Source organism: Colletotrichum destructivum, chromosome 1 (assembly GCF_034447905.1).
Source record: "Colletotrichum destructivum chromosome 1, complete sequence".
NCBI classification, from domain to species: Eukaryota; Fungi; Ascomycota; class Sordariomycetes; order Glomerellales; family Glomerellaceae; genus Colletotrichum; species Colletotrichum destructivum.
In genome coordinates this window covers 6,028,676-6,045,985 of record NC_085896.1, presented here as the reverse complement: position 1 = coordinate 6,045,985, position 17,310 = coordinate 6,028,676, and the positions used below count along the sequence as shown (strand labels likewise).

At 56.9% G+C, this 17,310-nt stretch overlaps 5 protein-coding genes across 5 annotated transcripts; 2 read left to right on the top strand and 3 right to left on the bottom strand.

The window, feature by feature from the left end:
- Nucleotides 1-33: 33 nt before the first annotated feature.
- CDEST_01844 (Putative short-chain dehydrogenase/reductase SDR, NAD(P)-binding domain superfamily) lies at nt 34-1,102 on the bottom strand. The gene is made up of 3 exons (XM_062918003.1): nt 938-1,102; nt 430-873; nt 34-361 (listed from the first exon to the last, which is right to left on the bottom strand). The coding sequence occupies exons 1-3, from the start codon at nt 984-986 to the stop codon at nt 66-68; spliced, it is 789 nt and encodes a 262-aa protein (XP_062774054.1). The 5' UTR covers nt 987-1,102; the 3' UTR covers nt 34-65.
- A 380-nt stretch (nt 1,103-1,482) lies between these two features.
- Nucleotides 1,483-5,462, top strand: CDEST_01843 (uncharacterized protein). The gene is made up of 6 exons (XM_062918002.1): nt 1,483-1,766; nt 2,007-2,339; nt 2,400-2,672; nt 2,732-3,764; nt 3,831-4,246; nt 4,321-5,462. The coding sequence occupies exons 1-6, from the start codon at nt 1,562-1,564 to the stop codon at nt 4,569-4,571; spliced, it is 2,511 nt and encodes an 836-aa protein (XP_062774053.1). The 5' UTR covers nt 1,483-1,561; the 3' UTR covers nt 4,572-5,462.
- Nucleotides 5,463-5,543: 81 nt separating this feature from the next.
- On the top strand, nt 5,544-7,077 carry CDEST_01842 (Putative actin-depolymerizing factor domain, twinfilin, ADF-H/Gelsolin-like domain superfamily). The gene is made up of 3 exons (XM_062918001.1): nt 5,544-5,763; nt 5,866-6,455; nt 6,538-7,077. The coding sequence occupies exons 1-3, from the start codon at nt 5,745-5,747 to the stop codon at nt 6,931-6,933; spliced, it is 1,005 nt and encodes a 334-aa protein (XP_062774052.1). The 5' UTR covers nt 5,544-5,744; the 3' UTR covers nt 6,934-7,077.
- Nucleotides 7,078-7,130: 53 nt separating this feature from the next.
- Nucleotides 7,131-9,058, bottom strand: CDEST_01841 (Putative mitochondrial carrier protein). The gene is made up of 5 exons (XM_062918000.1): nt 8,669-9,058; nt 8,539-8,586; nt 8,173-8,421; nt 7,618-8,077; nt 7,131-7,533 (listed from the first exon to the last, which is right to left on the bottom strand). The coding sequence occupies exons 1-5, from the start codon at nt 8,727-8,729 to the stop codon at nt 7,380-7,382; spliced, it is 972 nt and encodes a 323-aa protein (XP_062774051.1). The 5' UTR covers nt 8,730-9,058; the 3' UTR covers nt 7,131-7,379.
- Nucleotides 9,059-10,820: 1,762 nt separating this feature from the next.
- On the bottom strand, nt 10,821-14,968 carry CDEST_01840 (Putative F-box domain, WD40/YVTN repeat-like-containing domain superfamily). The gene is made up of 3 exons (XM_062917999.1): nt 14,835-14,968; nt 13,032-14,769; nt 10,821-12,962 (listed from the first exon to the last, which is right to left on the bottom strand). Exons 2-3 carry the CDS (start codon nt 13,599-13,601, stop codon nt 11,202-11,204), a joined length of 2,331 nt encoding a protein of 776 aa, XP_062774050.1. The 5' UTR covers nt 13,602-14,769; nt 14,835-14,968; the 3' UTR covers nt 10,821-11,201.
- Nucleotides 14,969-17,310: the final 2,342 nt, after the last annotated feature.

Genomic DNA, 17,310 nt, shown 5'->3' with positions numbered 1-17,310 from the left:
ACCAGAGCATCGGAGAAACGGATCACGTTCATGTTCTTTTAAAAATTGTTTTGTTCATTTGTAGTCTAGTTGATAGTGTAGCCTCCGTCGACCACCAGTGCGTGCCCTTGGACAAAGGAAGCTTGGCTTGAACACAGAAACAGTACGGCGTTGGCGACTTCTTCGGGTGTCCCCATCCGCTTCATGGGGGCAATATCAATCGCAGGCCTCAGCCTCTGGACCAGTTCCTCGGACGCCGTCGTCATCGGCGTGGCAATCACGCCCGGGCAAACGCAGTTGACCCTGATTCCATCCTGAGAGTAATCGATGGCGTCTGATCGGGTCATGTTGATTATGGCTGCCTTTGACGCGCAGTAGGGGGCTTTTGAGCGATTTCGGAGTCAGGACGGCGCATGAATATTGCAAGGGATGGAGGGCATGAACGCTTACCTGCCGCAGGCCGCGCCACGACGCCTAGTTGGCTGGCGATGTTGACGATGGCGCCTCGCTGGCCCGGATGATCCTCATGCGGTTTCTGCTTCAGCATGTGGCTCAGGACGGCACGCGATACCAGCCAGCTGCCCTTGTAGTTGACTCGGGTGATGAGATCGAAGGCGGCCGTCGACGTCTCGTGGGACCGCAGCGATTCGCCCAGGATCCCGGCGCAGCTGACGGAGTAGTCGATGCGCCCAAAGCTGTTGGCGATGTCCCGCACGAAGGAGTTGACGAAACCTTCGTCCGAGATATCACCTTCTTGGCTCAACACCTGGGTTTGGGGCTCGATCTGGAGGATCGCGTCCCGCGTCTCTGCCAGCGACTTTTTGTTCAGGTCGGTGATGGCGATTCTCGAGCATCCTGATCGCGCGAAGCCTCTGGCAACGGCAGCGCCAATGCCTGCGTGAGCATGTCAGCTACTGTCCGCTGGAAAGCCGGACTGAGCCTCGAGAGAGAAACTAACCGGTTCCTCCAGCACCGGTGATGAAGGCAACCCCTGGAAACTTGTACATGCTGGGCTCGGACTAGGGACCCTTGTGCTTAGGTCTCAACGCAACAATCACTCGAGAGTCTGGCAAACTGCGTCTGGGTTCGGGTTGAAAAAGCAGCAGGGCAGCCTCGGATGACATCTACTTGAGATCATCTCTCAAGTGCTCCAAGTCAACCGTGCTTGATCCCGTCTGACCCGCCCTGGAACACTACAACTGGTGGATACTGCGGGGATGCAGCGGAGGATTTCGCAGAAAAGCAAGGAAATACAACTGTCACAAGGGGGCCATGGGGGCACTGCATCATCGATAGACTCCAAAGCCTAATTCCTACAAGATAAGATCGTAGGGTTACAACGTATCCCAGGGAGGGGCAAAGAGGAGGGGGGAGGGGTTACGAGTCAGTCTCCGAGAGATAGTGTGTGTAATGGACGGCAGTTGGAGTTTATCTCTGAGCGAGACCGGCCCACAAGAAGGACAAGTTTTCTCCAACATAAGCCAAAGGGTAGCCCCCCCCAACCTTCGTCTCTCTCCAACTTCCCCCGGCAACTCATCACCTCCAACACTGACACCATCCCATCTTCCTGCCAGGTGGAAGCATGCTGTCCCACAACGGCAACGGCACGAGCACGCATCCACAGCCGCAGCTGCAACCGCAGGACCAGCAGCAGCCCATCCTGCGACCGCATTCGACTCCAGTCAAGCGGAGGAGGCGAACCGGTAACGGCCCCGATGCTCGTTCATGCCCTCACTGCGGGCGAACCTTCAAGCGCACCGAACACTTGGAGCGCCATGTGCGAACGCGTCAGTCATCCCAACATGCATGTCATCGTCCCTCTCTCTCTCTCTCTCTCTCTCTCTCATTCGTCGTCTGTCTGTCTGTCTGTCTGTAATGTCTGTGTCTTGTCTCCAATTGTTGGGGTGAACGGGGACTCGGCTCAGACGTGTCCTTGGCTGGCGCATGCCATCCCGTCTCATGATCAGATAAGCCCCCGGCATCATGCCACGTGCCGTCATGCTGACTTGACTTGCTCGATCTGCCAGACACCAAGGAGAAGCCGTTCATCTGTCGGTGTGGAGCTGCCTTTGCCCGTCGAGACCTGTTGACTCGCCATCAGCGGATTGCGTCCCATGAGGATGGATCTGAATCGCCCGAGGGCCCCTCGGAGCCGGACTCCGGAGAGATACACGGCCCGGTTGAGGCTGACCTCGCCGCCGCCGCATCTCTGTCGGGGATGAGCGTGAACCATTGGGCACAACCGCCACCACCTGCAGCGCAGGCAGATCTGTATCCCATGGCGGTCCCCAGGAACGGCGCTCTCGTGGATGCCTCTTCTTATCAGCAGACTCTCCTCGCAGACCAGTTCTATGAAAACGGTTGGTCGCACGGCTCGCTCCGCCTTGAGATTTTCTAGCCTCGAAAGCTTACACGGAAAGTGTCAGGCAACCAAGATGCTGTGGGGTTCGACGCTCATTTCAGAGAGTTTGCCAACTTCCTCGACGGTGTCGGCCTGCCGGCCGAATGGAGTCCCTACTTCCATGGCCCCGACCGGGACAATGAGGTCGCGGACTCGGTAATCAAAGAGTCGAGAGAAGGCACAGCTACGCCTGGTGCTCGGAATAGTAGGACCCGTCCGGGGACTCCGTTCAGCTCGTGGCTACCGTCAGCCCCGACAGGGAATCGTATCACAGAGGCTCTACCAGATACAAGTAAGTCATCAAGAATGTAAGGGTACCAGGCCGCCGGCTGAGCTAATTTGCAAAACAAGATCCGCGTTCTGTCGATACCGAGTCGCAGCCGTACCGCGTTTCGGACGAGCAGCGGTTCCGACTCAATGCCTCCATCGAGACGTTCCGAGATGTCCTCGACCCGGACTTCAAGTTCCCTTCCCGCCATGCCCTCACCCGCTACATGACGTCCTTCTTCGAAGGATTCCACTCGCATATGCCTTTCATCCACACCCCGACGTGGCGGATTTCCGAGCACTCGGTCGAGCTCATACTCGGCCTCGCCGCGGTGGGTGCCCAGTACTGTTTTGAGCACCGCATGTCCGAGAGGCTATTCCACGCCGGCAAGGCCATCTTGCTGGAAAGACTCGTGCATGAGTCCGACAAGTTCGGGCCAAGAACCGGCTCCTCCCTGAATCTGCACAGCCTGTCGCCCCAACACCGCGGATCAAGAGACGCCCGAGAACGAGACTGGGGTTCCTGGGAGCCCATAGAGACAGTGCGTGCCCTCATTGCCCTCATGGGCTACGCCACCTGGGAGCCCAAGATGTCACTGGTGCAAGAGGCGTTCGCCCTTCAAGCGCTGCTGGCGCAAGTCCTCCGCGAACTTGGTCTCCACGAAGTGGACGGACCGGGTGTCGCCGCGGAGCAGACCACGCCGCAAGCTGCGTGGCACGTCTGGATACGGCAAGAGTCCGTACGGCGGGCGAAGCTCATTGCCTTCTCCTTCATGCACACCCACAGCATCGCATACAACGTGTATCCCGTCCTGCGCAGCAACGAGGTCGGCCTGCGGCTGCCGTGTTCGACGGGCGAGTGGAAGTCCCAGACCGCGTGTCAGTGGCAAAGCGCCCGCCGCGAGAGCGGGAAACAGCAGCTCTTCTTTCAGGACGCCCTGTCGCTGCTCTTGAGGAACACGGACGGCACGGCGCCCGTCGATCCGATCCCGACGCCCCTGGGAAACTACATTCTCCTGCACGGACTGCTGCAAAGAATCTACATCGTCCGGGATCTCTCGCTGCCGGTGATGGACCATTCGGCGTCGTTGCCGAGCGAGGAGGTGGACAAGCTCGAGTGGGTTGGACCATTCAACATCAGTTAGAGTGTACAACGGATGATACTGACCTTTTGTCGATTTAGACGCGGATTGCGGTCATGGACCGCCGGGTGGCAACAGGCCCCTGAATCGAGCCTCGATCCAAACAACGAGAACGGGCCAATCCCTTTCACGTCAAGCTCTTTGCTCGGCCTGGCATACGTCCGCATCTACCTCCACCTTGGTCCGTACCGGCTGCTCGAGACGCGAGACCCCATACGCATCGCCAAAGCCATCAGCCGGTCTCCTGCGGTGGAGCGCAGCAGCGGCGTCATCACCGCGCTTCTCTACACGGCTCACATGCTCAGCATTCCCGTCCGTCTGGGTGTTGACCGTGTTGCCCGCAGTCAGGCCTTCTTCTGGAGCGTCCGACACTCACTCTCAGGCCTCGAGTGCGCCGTGTTGCTAAGCAAATGGCTCTCGTCGCTGACCGCATCCACAGCCTCCACGCCACTTAGTGGTAAGTCGACCGTTGTGGGGGATTCGGTTGCTTGTGCGTCAAAAGTTTAGCTATCTTGCTGACGAGAGAAACAGATAGCGAGGACAGAATTCTGCATTGGGTTCGGTGCATCGTGGAAGAGGCGTACGACGTCGTCGACTTTGAGGACGACGAGCCCGAAGTATCGGCGGACCGGGATGCGGCCTCGCTGAGTCTGGCGGTGCTGAAGATCTGGGCGCATTTCTTCAAGAGCAACACGCAGTGGCCGTTTATCAACATCATCGGCAAGAGCTTGGAAAAGTACCGAGAGCTGCTTATGCACAGCAGATTGCAGCAAGTTTCGTGATGGCGCCAGATACGCGTACACGAAGACGGTGATGCAATCCTAAGGGGCGGGTTGCGACTCGGCAAGGGAGTCGTTCCTCGAATGAAAAGAGCAGCTCATAGCTCAATTCGAACGACAGGACAACAACAACATGGGAGTGCCAATGGATCGATGTCAGACGTCTCGTCCAAGTAAGCAGGTCAACATCGCCCCTGCTAGACAACTGACCTTGCCGCCAATACTTGTCGTGAAGACTTTTGCCCACTCGCGTTCGGTTTCGGGTCACGTCTAAGGCTGAGGGCAACTGGTTCATCATTAGTTCACAAAGTGGCCTGCCATTAACGCGGAGAGTCAGTCCTTTGCGCCCGCACCTTTGACTCTAGGAGACTGGCCGAATGTGTTTTTTTATTCCTTCTCACACTTGAAGAAGGTTTGGCACAGAACATCTGACTCTCATCACTGGCAGCGAGCGAGTCAAGATAACCCAGGTCACATTTGGCAGCCGACAGGCTTCTGGTGTACCCGTCGGCAAGGATGGATGGAAGCCTCTCTGTAGATTTGTCAACACAGACGCGCCCGGGTGAAACAAGTTTCCCGCCTGAACAATTGGCGCTCGCGTCAGGATCAGGACAGCTGTACAAGAACAGCTATGGTGGGATGGGGTTACTCGAGGTAAAGCAGCTAGCTAGCTGGTCGTGGTCAAAGAAGAGATCTTTTCTTGTGGTGGCTTGTAAAGGGACGTTGCGGTCTAGCGATTAAGCTGCAATCACATGTTTTGCGATACTGGATTGGCGTATGTAGTAGGTAGGGGGTAGACGGAGCGAGGGAGAGATCGCCATCACCATATAGTGGAAGGGGAAGGGGAAGATGAGGCTGCTTATGTAATACGACATTGGCGGAACCCCGCCTGATGCGGCAGCTACTGTCAACACAACTGTTCCGGCCCCGCCTTAGGTACCTTACCTTACAGTGGGGGGTTGGTTGTCCCGCTCCCAAGCTGACGTCGCCGTGGCCGCATCTCGAGCTTCAACCTCCAGACTGCCCCTCTCACCGCATTCGCCCGACGAAGGCGGTATTCGATACCTTCGGTGCCTTATATACACCACCAACATCTCCAAACTGTTCCAATTACCCCTCTCTCTCTCTCTCTTCTACAACCTCGTATAGCTGGCCCTCCACCCTTAGGTCGCCAGAATGCAGTCTGGCATCTCAGGCACGTCTCCCCCCATCCCATCCCCGCCCTCTCCCTCTCCGCGATTTCATTACTGGCCATTAGGCTGTTGGTCTCGCATGCCACGAAACTAACATGTCACAGCCTCCCAGGAGCTCGTCTCCCAGTTCAATACCCTCCTGTCCTCGGACGACCACTTCGGCCTCCTGGTCACGATCGACTCCGAGAATCTCCAACCCGTCCAGTTCCTGTCCAAGGCCTCGCCCTCGGCCTCCTTCGACGACAACCTCGCCTCCCTCCAACCTCACCTCAAGCCCAATGAAGCACTCTATGCCCTCCTTCGCCGCTACGACACGGCCCCGCACCTGATCGCCGTCACCTACGTTCCCGACTCGGCCAAGGTCCGCCAGAAGATGCTCTTCGCCTCCACCCGCCTGACCCTCGTCCGCAAGCTCGGCTCTGAGCATTTCCGCGAGTCCATCTTCGTCACCACCCCCGAAGAGCTCTCGGCCAAAGGCTTCGCCAAGCACGATGCCCACACCGAGCTTGAGGCTCCCCTGACCGAAGAGGAGCGCAGCCTCGGCGCCGTGAAGCAGGCCGAGCAGGAGGCGAGCACCGGCACCGGAACCAGGGAAATCCACCTGAGCAAGACCTTGGCCATGCCTATTTCCGAGGAGGCTCTGGCAGCCTTGAAGGAGCTTTCGTCAAACAGCGCCGAGGTACTGGTCATGTTGGTACGTGGTAGCACCTTTGTCTTCCCTTTCCCTCTTCTTTCAAAGCTGAACCGTCGTCGTCTAACCAATTTCGCTCCATTAGAACATCAACCCCGAAAAGGAATCCGTGGAGCTTGTCCCCTCGAGCGAGCGTCCTGCCTCCATCTCCGAACTCACCCAGACCATCTCTGCCACCGAGCCGCGCTTCACCTTTTACCGCTTCACCCACACCCACGATGGTGTCGAGTCGAGCCCCCTGATCTTCATCTACACCTGCCCTGTGACTCCCGGCAACAAGTCCATCAAGAACCGCATGCTGTACCCGCTCATGAAGCGCGCCGTCCTCACAGTCGCATCCACCGAAGCCGGCCTGACCCTCGATAAGAAGTTCGAGGTTGAGGAGCCCCACGAGGTTACCGAGGAGTCGGTTCTCTCGGAGCTGCACCCCAAGGTGACGACCAGACAAGGATTTAGCAGACCTAAGCGACCCGGTCGGTAGATGACCCACGCATGAACATGACGTAGAGTGTTTTTGGGAGCTGCGGTGAAATTGAGTTGACAAAAACTCCTTAAAACTTGAATGAGACAGGCGCGTGCAGGGCACTGGTATACACTCACAGGCCTGTAGATCAGGCTGATGATAGACATGTGTTTTATTCGCGATGCAGTATCTCTCTCTGACTCTCTCTCTCTCTCTCTGTGTGTGTGTGTGTGTGTGTGTGTGTGTTTGTGTGTGTCTCTATGGATCATGCACATTCTTAGCATATCTACAAATTTGCACAACTGCCGCTTCAACCCGGCATCCATTGTCAATTCCCGTTCCCTTTGCTTAGGTCTGTATAGCAGCCGCCCTTTACGAAGCATGCGGAATCAGACCCTGGTATCATGCAAAAGACAAGAGACGGTCGCGCGGGCGGGAACGAACAGCAAGCCCAACCAAACATCCTACTCCTCAAAGTTGCCCCCGGTAAACGCCAGGTTGCTCTTCTCCAGCTTCTCCTTGAGAAACTCGTAGACGGTAAACGTCACGGCCTGGCCGGGCGCGACACGCATGATGCGCGGCGTGATGCCCTTGTAGAAGGCGTGGAAGCCTTCTTGTCTATTTGTGACGCAAACCCGGTCAGCGTTCTGCTCGCTCCCCGCGGGGAAAATTCGTTTTCTTTCCAAGTCGCGGCCAACTTACTTGAACATGTCGCTCGAGATCTTGGCGATGCGACTCCACGCGCTCGTGCCGTACTCGGCCGGCGTCTTCTGCAGCCTCGTCTTGATGGTGTCGATGGGCGCGTTGCTCAGGGGCCCCATGGCGCCGCTGACGAGCCCGATCAGCGTCGTCTGCCAGCCCGGCAGCGTCGTGCGCTCGAACTCGGGCTGGTAGTTCTTGAGCGCCTCCTTGAAGTACGAGTAGGCCGTGAAGTTGACGGCCTGGTTGCTGCCCTGCCGCAGCGCCGTCAGCGACACGCCGCGGTACAGCGCCCCGAACCCTTCCTCCTTGACGACCGTGTAGAGCGCGTGCGCCGCGTTGCGGTACTTGGGGATGTCGAGGGGGTCGGCCATGCTGTGGTGCTGCGCCTGGAGCCGGATCTTGATGACCTCCATCGGCGTCACGACGGCGACGGCTTCCGTGACACCCGCCGCGAGACCGGCTGTGTTTGGGACGACCCCCGGGTCAGCGTCTCTCTCTTTTTCTTTTCCCTTCTTTCGATCGACTCAAACCCGACAGGAACAATGAATGACTCACCCATAAACGTCGCCTGTCCGCTGACGACGCCCGTCTGCTTGTCCGCCAACGCCTGCTTGTACCCCTCGAAGCTCGTGAACCGGATGGCCATCTTGGGCACGATGCCCGTCAGCACGGCGCCGAGTCCCTTGTACAGGCCCAGCGGCGTCTCCTTCTTGACGATCTCGACGCCCGTGCGGATGAAGCCGCGCTTGGGTGCGCCGGGCTGCCTCGCGCGCCGCGACAGCTGCATTCGAACCTTGATCGTGTCTGTGGGAAACAAAGGGAACCCGGAGTCAATTAACTGCGTCTACGAAGGGCCTTGCGCTTGCGCATGCGCATGCGCATGCGCGAAGGTTGGGGAAACGTCTGCAGGCAGGGTCTTACCAAGGGGATGACATGCCAACGCCTCCATCATACCGGCGCCTCCTCCGGCTGTTCAGAGTCACCATGTTAGCCGCGACATCCCTAAAGATCCGCCATGGCCGGATCCCGATGTTTGGGTGTTTGTACATACCAATGAGGTTGGTGGCCGCCGAGGTCGGCGTCTTGCCATCTTGCTTCACCTTGGACGCCATGGTTTTGGTCTTCGCGGGGATACGGTTGGAATAGATTCGGTCGAGGTGACAAAAGGGCAGAGAAGGCTTGCGCCGGTGTGTTTACGAGCAGCAAAGCAAATGTCCTCGTCTTTTTATAATGGATGATGTCTCACGAGGAATACGGAAGGAGAGAGTAGAAGGAGGAGGGTATCATGAGATCACAAGGAAAAGAAGCTTGGGGAGAAGTCGGGACAAGAGAAGAAGAAGAAGAAGATTCGGAACAAATCGTCAGAGAGCTACAAAGCAAACATCCTCGGCGCCGATGATGAAAGCCACGGCAGGACGGGCAACGACCACCCATATAAAGGTGGCGTGTGTGTACAGGAGGGGAAGAGAGGGGACGGGAGGGGAGGGGTGGCTCAGTCTACACTACACCAGGTCAAGGCACAAGCCAGAAAATAGAAATCAAGGCCAGCCGAAGCATCGGATCAGGCAGATGACTCAAGGTTTCCGGTCTGGCGTGGTAGGTATGCCAGGCGCGGAAAGCATGAGGAGGAACGAGACGACGGAAAGCATATGGTCAGAAGGCGACCCTTTCATCCGCGGCACAACGCAACGAGGGGACCAAGACGCAGGCACATTCACACACCCCCCTCCAGCAGACGACGCCGGCGCCAGGGGTTTCGGTAAACCAAGAGGGGGGTGTCAAGGGGAGGGGTGGCGTGCATGGATAGACAACTCTTTTGACGTCTTCCAGGCAGTAGCTGTGGAAAATAGGGAAGAAAAAGAGTCGGGGAACCGAACAACAGAGGGATGCGGCGCGTGAGTGACGGCACGAAAAAAAGCACGGGACCAAGTTTGTTCTGAGTGGCCGGCCCAAACCATCGAATCTTCAGACGTCTGTAGCGGGTTGCGACAAGATTGACTGACCATCCCGATTCGGCGGAACGGAGACCTGGGGCATGGGGAAAAGGGGGGGGCAGGAGGGGTGTGGGAATGAGAGTGAAGGTGAGAATGAGAGAATGAGAAATGGGGAAGACAAGAACAAGAAGACGAGACTAATGACCAGACAGAGACCACTGCAAGCGGACGCTAGAATACCGCCAGCCGGTCTTGTTCAAGATGAACACCACTCACTGCCTCACAAAACACCCACCCCCTGACTAACCGCTGGTGTTGCTGTTTTTGTTGCTGTTTTTGCTCCTAGAGAATTGGTCTAGTTGGCTTACCCGGCTTCAAGGTGAAGCGTCGCGCTGGACCAAAGGAGCAGCTGCGTGTACATCGATTATTATCATTTTTTTTTTTTTTTTTTTTTTGCTGGATCCAGGGTCATTCACGGTCTCTTGACATTGACATTCCCTTTCGGCCTGTGACAATCCCTTCCTCAATAGGGGCGACGAGGAGCACGGCACACACATACATGTAACGACGAGTGACGTAGCAGTGAGCCTTCCCCCGGTTCCTCCAGCGCGGCAGCGTAGCGGCATGCTGCGGCAGAGCCCACTTTGCAGGCTTGCAGCTTTGCCGACCCCAAGCCGAGCTTGTGATTTTGCGGGGAAGAGAGAGAGAGAGAGGTCGTTCGTTCGTTCCTTCACTCACACTTCTCATTTGATTTCCTCTTTCGCTGCTCGGTTCTGGACCATGGAGGCGGAATCTCACCTTGGGGACTTCACTCTGGGCTTCCCGGTACGGAGATCGGATACTTCCGCTCTTCCGACTGGCCAGACTCATTCGTCAGAATTTGCCGAGGTTCAGAGGCTGGTCCTGGTACTCCCATCTCTCACTCTATTCTCAGCCATTCAGTCAGCCAGTCACTCACTCACTACTTTACTCGCTCAGTGCTAATCTATTTTCAATCCTTAATACGGCCGGTATCCTTCCACCTCTCTGTCTCCTAAACCCTCAAGAAAAGAATGTTCAGTAGTCGCGATACAGGAGGCCAAACTCCCTTCGGGTGGCTCCAGTCACCTCATGGCGAACGTCACCTGATGGAGGGGCGGGGCGGGAAGGGAAGGAAAAGCAGGCTGAACCCGGTGCTAATGTGCGGCGCCAGTATCAGATGAAAGTCGCCAGTGAGGCTGACCGCACCCGCCACGCACGTGAGACAAAAAGCATGTGAAAACAGTGGTACGAGTCGTAACTTCTCGAGTAGATTAAAACGGGGGGAGCTTCATGATGTTAGGTAAGATATCCTATGCTCGAATAGCGTGCCGCTACTTTTCCCGATTCCTGTCCGATTCCCCTTTTGATCCAGTGGGATAACACCACGCCCCAGAACGCCACCCATATGATCGGGTCTTATTTCCCCTAGTCCTTCCCGAGTCCCTGAGGACATTTAAATACTCTGAACAAGAAGAGATAAGTTGCAGCTAATTCCCGCTGTGCAACGGTGCCCATCTCTCGTAGAAAATCGCCATTGGGGAATCATCACGCCAGACACCCGCCGAGAAATGACAAAAATAAGAAGAAAAAAGTCGTAAGGGGATCAATCCGACCAATCGATCCCTCTTCTTACGCCGGAGTGCCGCACTCTTCGAGGAGGGGGCCATCTGCCTCGAAACTGTAGAGGCGCACTTCGCCGTCTTCACTACCGCTGGCCATGCGGCTGTCGCTGAGGCCAACACAGGTGACGGGACCAGAGTGGCCGGTAAAGGTGCGTTCGCACTTGCCGCTCTTGGGTTCCCATACCTTGACCATGGAGTCGTTGGCGCCCGTGACAATACGCAAAGTGTCGCCCACGAGGCCCCAGATGCCCTCGACGTGGCCAAACATAGTGCGGAGACACTTGCCGGTGTGGATGTTCCACACCTTGACCGTGTTGTCAAGGCCGGCGGTGAGCATGTAGCGTGGCGGCAGCTGCCGGGTGGGGTCCGAAGAAAAGGAACAGCCGAACGACGTCCGGTCGTCCTCCGCCGTGGCCGAGTCGCTGCCGCCGAAAGAGGAGCCGAGAATGGACGCCACATTGGCCGAGGCAGTCGGGGTGGTGCTGCGGCCGCTGTTGACCGAGACGTTGTCGTCGCCCGCGAAAGCCTCCTCGTCCGGCTCAAAGTCCTCCGGCATCAACAGAATCTGCTGCACCTGGCCCATGTGGCCCTCGAACGTCTTGATGCATGTCTTGTTTCGTAGGTCCCAGAGGCGGACGGTGCAATCGTCCGATGCCGAGAAGAGCGTCTGCGAGCCAGGGTCAAGCCGTACGTGGTTGACCCAGTCCTCGTGGCCGCGGAGACAGAAGGTTTCCTTGCTGTCAAAGTTGAAGATCTTGATTGACTTGTCGATGGAGCCCGAAGCCAGGAACTTTCCGTCAAAATCAACCGTGATGACACCTTCTGTGTGGCAGCGGAGAGTGCTGATGCAGTCGCCCGTCTGCCAGTTCCAGACCTTTACTGTGTGGTCCAAGCTGCCGCTAAAGAGCTTGTTGCCGACAAACTTAAGGGTGCGGATGCCCATCGTGTGGCCGCTCAGAGTGCGGATCTCCTCGCCTGTTACAATATTCCAGATCTTGATCTTGGCATCGTAGGACCCTGTGGCGAGGATCTCGTCGTCAAACTGCAGGCAGGTCACGCCGTTGTCGTGGCCCTTGAAGGTCTTGATGTGGCATCGACCGTATTTCCAGTTGAAGCCGACCTTGAACCGGTCGCGATAGACGCTCTTCCACGGTCTGATCAAGCGCTCCCGCTCCTTTTCGGCTCCCGTTTTGGGGGCCATCGGCTCGCCGACATCGCTCAGGCAGGCTCGTTTCCTTCCGTCGTCGAGCACGACAAGCTCCCTCTTCTTGTTGGCGTTGGGCGAAGACGCCGTCACAACCTCGTCGACCTGCTCCACCGCCTCGACGGGCGCCGCCTGCTGGAGGCTCCTAGCTTCGGCAAGCTCCTTCTGCTTGTTCCAATCTCGCAGCCGTTTTCGCTCGAGGAGGGGAAGACCGAATCCACACTTGGTACACTTGCGGTCGATGTGTTGCTCGCACATGCGGTGCCATACAACGTCGTCGTCGGCGAGGTCACGCCATCTCCTGCTGACCTGGGCAGCCTTGCATAGGGAGACGGTGTCGAGATAGCCCAGCACCTTGTATGAGATCTCAGTCGGGAGGGCGGCCATGAAGTCAATCTTGAGCTGCTCGTGGACTTCGCGAGAGACGGTGGATAGTTGGGGGAAGCAGCATTGTGTGATGATGCCCTGGAGCATCAGATCGCGGTGCTTGGCGGGGGCGGCGGAGAACAGGGACCAGACGTGGGTGATGGCTTGCTGGTCGGCGGAGGGGAGCTTGTCGAGTTCCTGTGCGGGAGACGTGTCAGCACGGGGTCGACGGGCCCTGAGGGAATCACAGCAAGATGGGCGGCTTACGCTCTGGATCAAGACCATCTTGGACTCGTCGGCGGCGCGACGACACTTTGCGTCGGGACGGTGACGGTAGCAGAACTTGCTGTTGGCGTCGCGAGTCTGGCTGAGGTGGCCGCTGTTGTTGGTGCTGCTATTGTTGTTGTAGATGTTGCTGTTCTCGTTTTGGATGTCGGGTTTACCGATGGGTGCATAGATGCCGGGGATATGTTCTCGGAGGAAGGGGGTGACGGTCTGGCCGACTAGTTGGGTCGGCATGTTCGCGGGGAACTTGGAGGCGTCTCCGTCGTTGGGTCTCCGTCTATCGCAACTATCTCTCGATGGATGGTTCGCGGTCGTCACATCGTCGTCGACATAGGCGGTAGTAGAGTAGGAGGTAGCTGTGGTCGAGGGGGTGGCGGAAGCGGTGAAGGTCGGTGTGGTTTTGAAGTAATCGGAAAAGGTAGAAGTCGAGGAAGCCTGGTCGTCCTGACAGTGACTGGGTGACGACGGGGTCAGGTTCCTGTCCAAAGACGGGTCTTGGTTTAGGTTCGAGCTCCGGGGCTCCGGGACGGTTGACGTGCTTGCGAGATCCATGGCCGCAATATGTTTCAGCAAGTAACGGAAGCGAAGCAGAGAGAGCACAAGACAGAAGGGTTGGGAGTAGATGGTGTCAAACCATCCGGGGCCAGACGGATGGGCTTGCCTGGTGTTGCCGGTGTAGGGAGGTACAAGAGACACAGCCTACAAGCGAGCAGCAGCAGGAAGCAGAGAGCCGTCGACAAGAGGCCGAGAGACAGGGAAGGGGAAGGGGGGAGGTGCGTAGAGTGACACTCGAGTGACGGTCGTAGGCGGACGAGGGTTGTTCTGGGTGAGGGTGAGGCGAGAGGACCTGGCGATGGCGTGCGAGCCAGGGGAAAGTCGATTCGCGTAGCTACAAGAGGATTGGCGTCTATGTTTGTGCTTGGGTAGGTTGGGCAGCTGCTTCAAGTAGCATAGACGGGTGAAGTACTCTGTAGATACTATGGGAGCCCCAGACGATCCACAGGAACGAGGTCCGACTGGCTCAAAGGGCTGATTTGTGTGGAATTCGGGCAAGGGCACGCAATCCGGATATGGTTTGTCCGATTGAGCGTTGCGAGCGGTCAGGCGTATGTATCTGCGTGGTTGCTGTACGTGCTCTGTGCATGTGTGTTTGTGTTGAGACTCGAAGCAGGTTTTGGCCGGAGGTTGAGCCCCTTGGTGATTCGCCAGGCGAGCACAGACGGTCGAAGGCGTTGCTTTTTGCCTTTTGTCGTTATTCTTGGGTCCGGTTGCGATATTGCTCTAGCCGGCGGAAAGGGGGGGGTGGTGTTGTAGGAGCAAGACAAGGTTTTGGACGGGATGTCAAGGTTTGGACGGGATGTCGAGGCAGTACGAACACAACCGGGCAGTCTTCGCCTTTGATGCTTGTCGGTGTCGTGATATGTGAGACAGAGACGATCTAGCGTAGGTAGGTAGGTAGTTATGGTTTGTGGTATCCGATATGCTCTCCTGGCAACTGGTTCGTCCGAAGAGGGAGAGGGAGGTATCGAGACGAGAAGGGGTCCGAGGTACTTATTCGCCGTTTGAATCTAGGGAGCGGTAACGGGAAGGAGGAAAGAGTCGCGCGAGAGAGAGAGGCAGAGACCTGCTGCGACGGGACAAGTGCGAAGCTGGGCGGCCGGGGGGGTCAGGGTCAAGGTTGGGATTGGGGTCGGGGGGGGTGCGGTGTGTACGATGAGGCCTGTCGATCAGATGAGTTGAACAAGTTGAACAAGCGTACGGAATGTGTATCGGTACCGTACATACAAATACATAAAAATCAAATAAACGAAGTTGCAGCTGCCCAAGACGAAAGAGCAAGGGCAAGCATACGTCGAGGGGGGAGCGAGAGACGGAGAGAGAGATTGTGAGAGAGAGGCAGGCAGTTTGGGTGCTTTGGGGCGAAAATGGCGTTATCGATGGCACCTGTGGTGGTCCGTGGTTCCGTGGTTGCTAGTCCTTTCGGATCCTTCTCAAGTTCCCTCCTTCCTGCCCCCAGAGGTTCCACTTTGCCCACGACGGTTTCCCATTTCCCAGGGGTCCAAAATGCGCCAGCCAGTCGACCAAGACCCACTAAGGCGTGATCAGCGACCCACTCGAGCCGCTCAATGGCCAGCGACAGCCGCCCTGTCTGCCAACCGTTCTGTGTTCTGCGCTGGGCTGCTGCTTACTACGTAGTAGGGGGAGGAGTGAGCCGCAAGAATCGTGGATGGGCGGCAACGGACGGGTCTCGCTGCACCGTCGCCGATAGCCGAATGCGCCAGGCTGATAAGATTGCGGGGGAGACGAGCGCCGACAAGCGAAACCGTGGTAGTTACGTAAGATGTCCACTCCACCGACAGTCCACGAGGCACTCCAGTGACACACCTACTTACAGTCTGTCTGTCACTGTACCTAGTGTGTGTCGTGGACTGCCTATTAGCGAGTGCACACTTGCAGGATGTACGGATACAGGACGGATACTCTGGCGCCTTTCCCCGCGATGCACCTCTCAACTAGGGTGTATACATGCCTGCCTACATAGGCATGTTCACCGAGATGCCGCCAAGTAGTGCGCTACACTACGCACCGAAACTCTAGCTGGCCAGGCATGTGTGAATGGAATGATTCTATATCGTCCATTATTTCCCCGTCGTCTGTCATCTGTCATCATTTCCCCAGCTTCATCGCATCGTGGTAATCCCACCGGTTGAGCCTCAACTCGACCACCAATAAATACAACTTACCACATACTACATGCCACTTACTACTGGTCCACAGTAGTGCGGCCAAACTCTCCCTCCCCCCCGTCGTCGCCGTCGCCGTCTCGACTGCGATGTGATTCATCTTACATAACAGCATGCTTGGTCGCCATGCACTACCACGCTCTCCAGCACGCACAGGGTCAGGTGTTGTCAAATTTTTCTCGACTTCCTGGGCCTCTCTTCTGGCCTGTTCCGTTACCGTTACTGCCACCGTTGCCTCTGGACCCAGATTAGCTCATCGTAGCCACGTCTTGCGCAGTTTCTCTTTCGTCATCGCCTGGGCCCCCGACTGAATCAGTGTGAATCCGGCAAGCCAAGGGGGCGGGGGGTTTTTTTTTTTTGGTTTTTTTCCGTTTCTCCCGTTTTTGTTAACAACCAAGCAGTCAACTCCCGTCGCTTCCGTTGCTAGCTAGTTGCCAGGGTAGGGTTCCATCGTCGGCACCAAACTGGCGAGACTTCAAATCTAGAGCTCGTCATTCTCCTGCGGATCCCGTATTTCATCGGCCCGCGAGGCGTGGCGAGAGAGGTGGGCACAAACGAACAAGACAAGAAAAGAAGAAGAAGAAAAATTAGGTCCGCCTCCACGAACCATGACTGTACTCCAGACTCTTGTGCCGCGCCGAGTCCCGACGATGAGGTTAAGGCCGACGCCTATGTCGCCATCCTGGCCGCCAATCTCCCCAATCGGGATGAGCTAACGCGAGCCTGCAATGGCGTCATTTTCTCAGCCCACGGGGTTCGCAATTCGCCTCGGGACTTGCTGCGAGCACCTCATTCTTCGGCAACGCCCTTTTTTTTTTCCTTTGCATTGTCAGCTTCCTTTCGATGCTGGTTTAACCGGAGCACCACCCTCGCCATCGGCACTTGCTCACTTAAATCCTACCCCATTCCCACAATTCCTGCCTTTATCGCCGTTCGCCTCCCAGGAGTTCCAGGCCCAGAATGTCCAGTTTTCTGCTGTCATCAGTCATCGACCATCATGTTGGTTAGCTGCATGGCATGGTTCATCTCAACTTGGATGACCTAAGCACCCTCGAAATAATTGTCACCAGAGTTCGCCTCCCATGACAATTCTGCCCAGACTCGATCACGAGTCATCAACCACGCGCATACTCCTCGGGAGCTCCCACTCGGATCACCTCCACCGCCGTTGGACATCTTATTTTTTTTTCATTTATTTTTTGACAAAATAAAGGATCCATCCCCTTCCTGTCAACAGCGCACCTCCCTATTGGCCAATTCTTCCACTCCGAGATCTTCTCCGGCCAAGGACCGCCGTCGCTGTACGGACCAATCATGAATGTGACCGATAGCCGCAACGGGGCCGCCGGCCCACCCGACCCAGCACGCCGCAAGCTCGCAGCACCATCCTCACTCAGCCCACCTGTTTGTTGACCCAACCTTTCACCGAGAAGGAAGCTGTCAATACCTCTCCCTATCTGTTGATCCTGTCTCGTCAAGCCTTCGACTGGGATGCTATGACCAAGATAAGAGTGCCC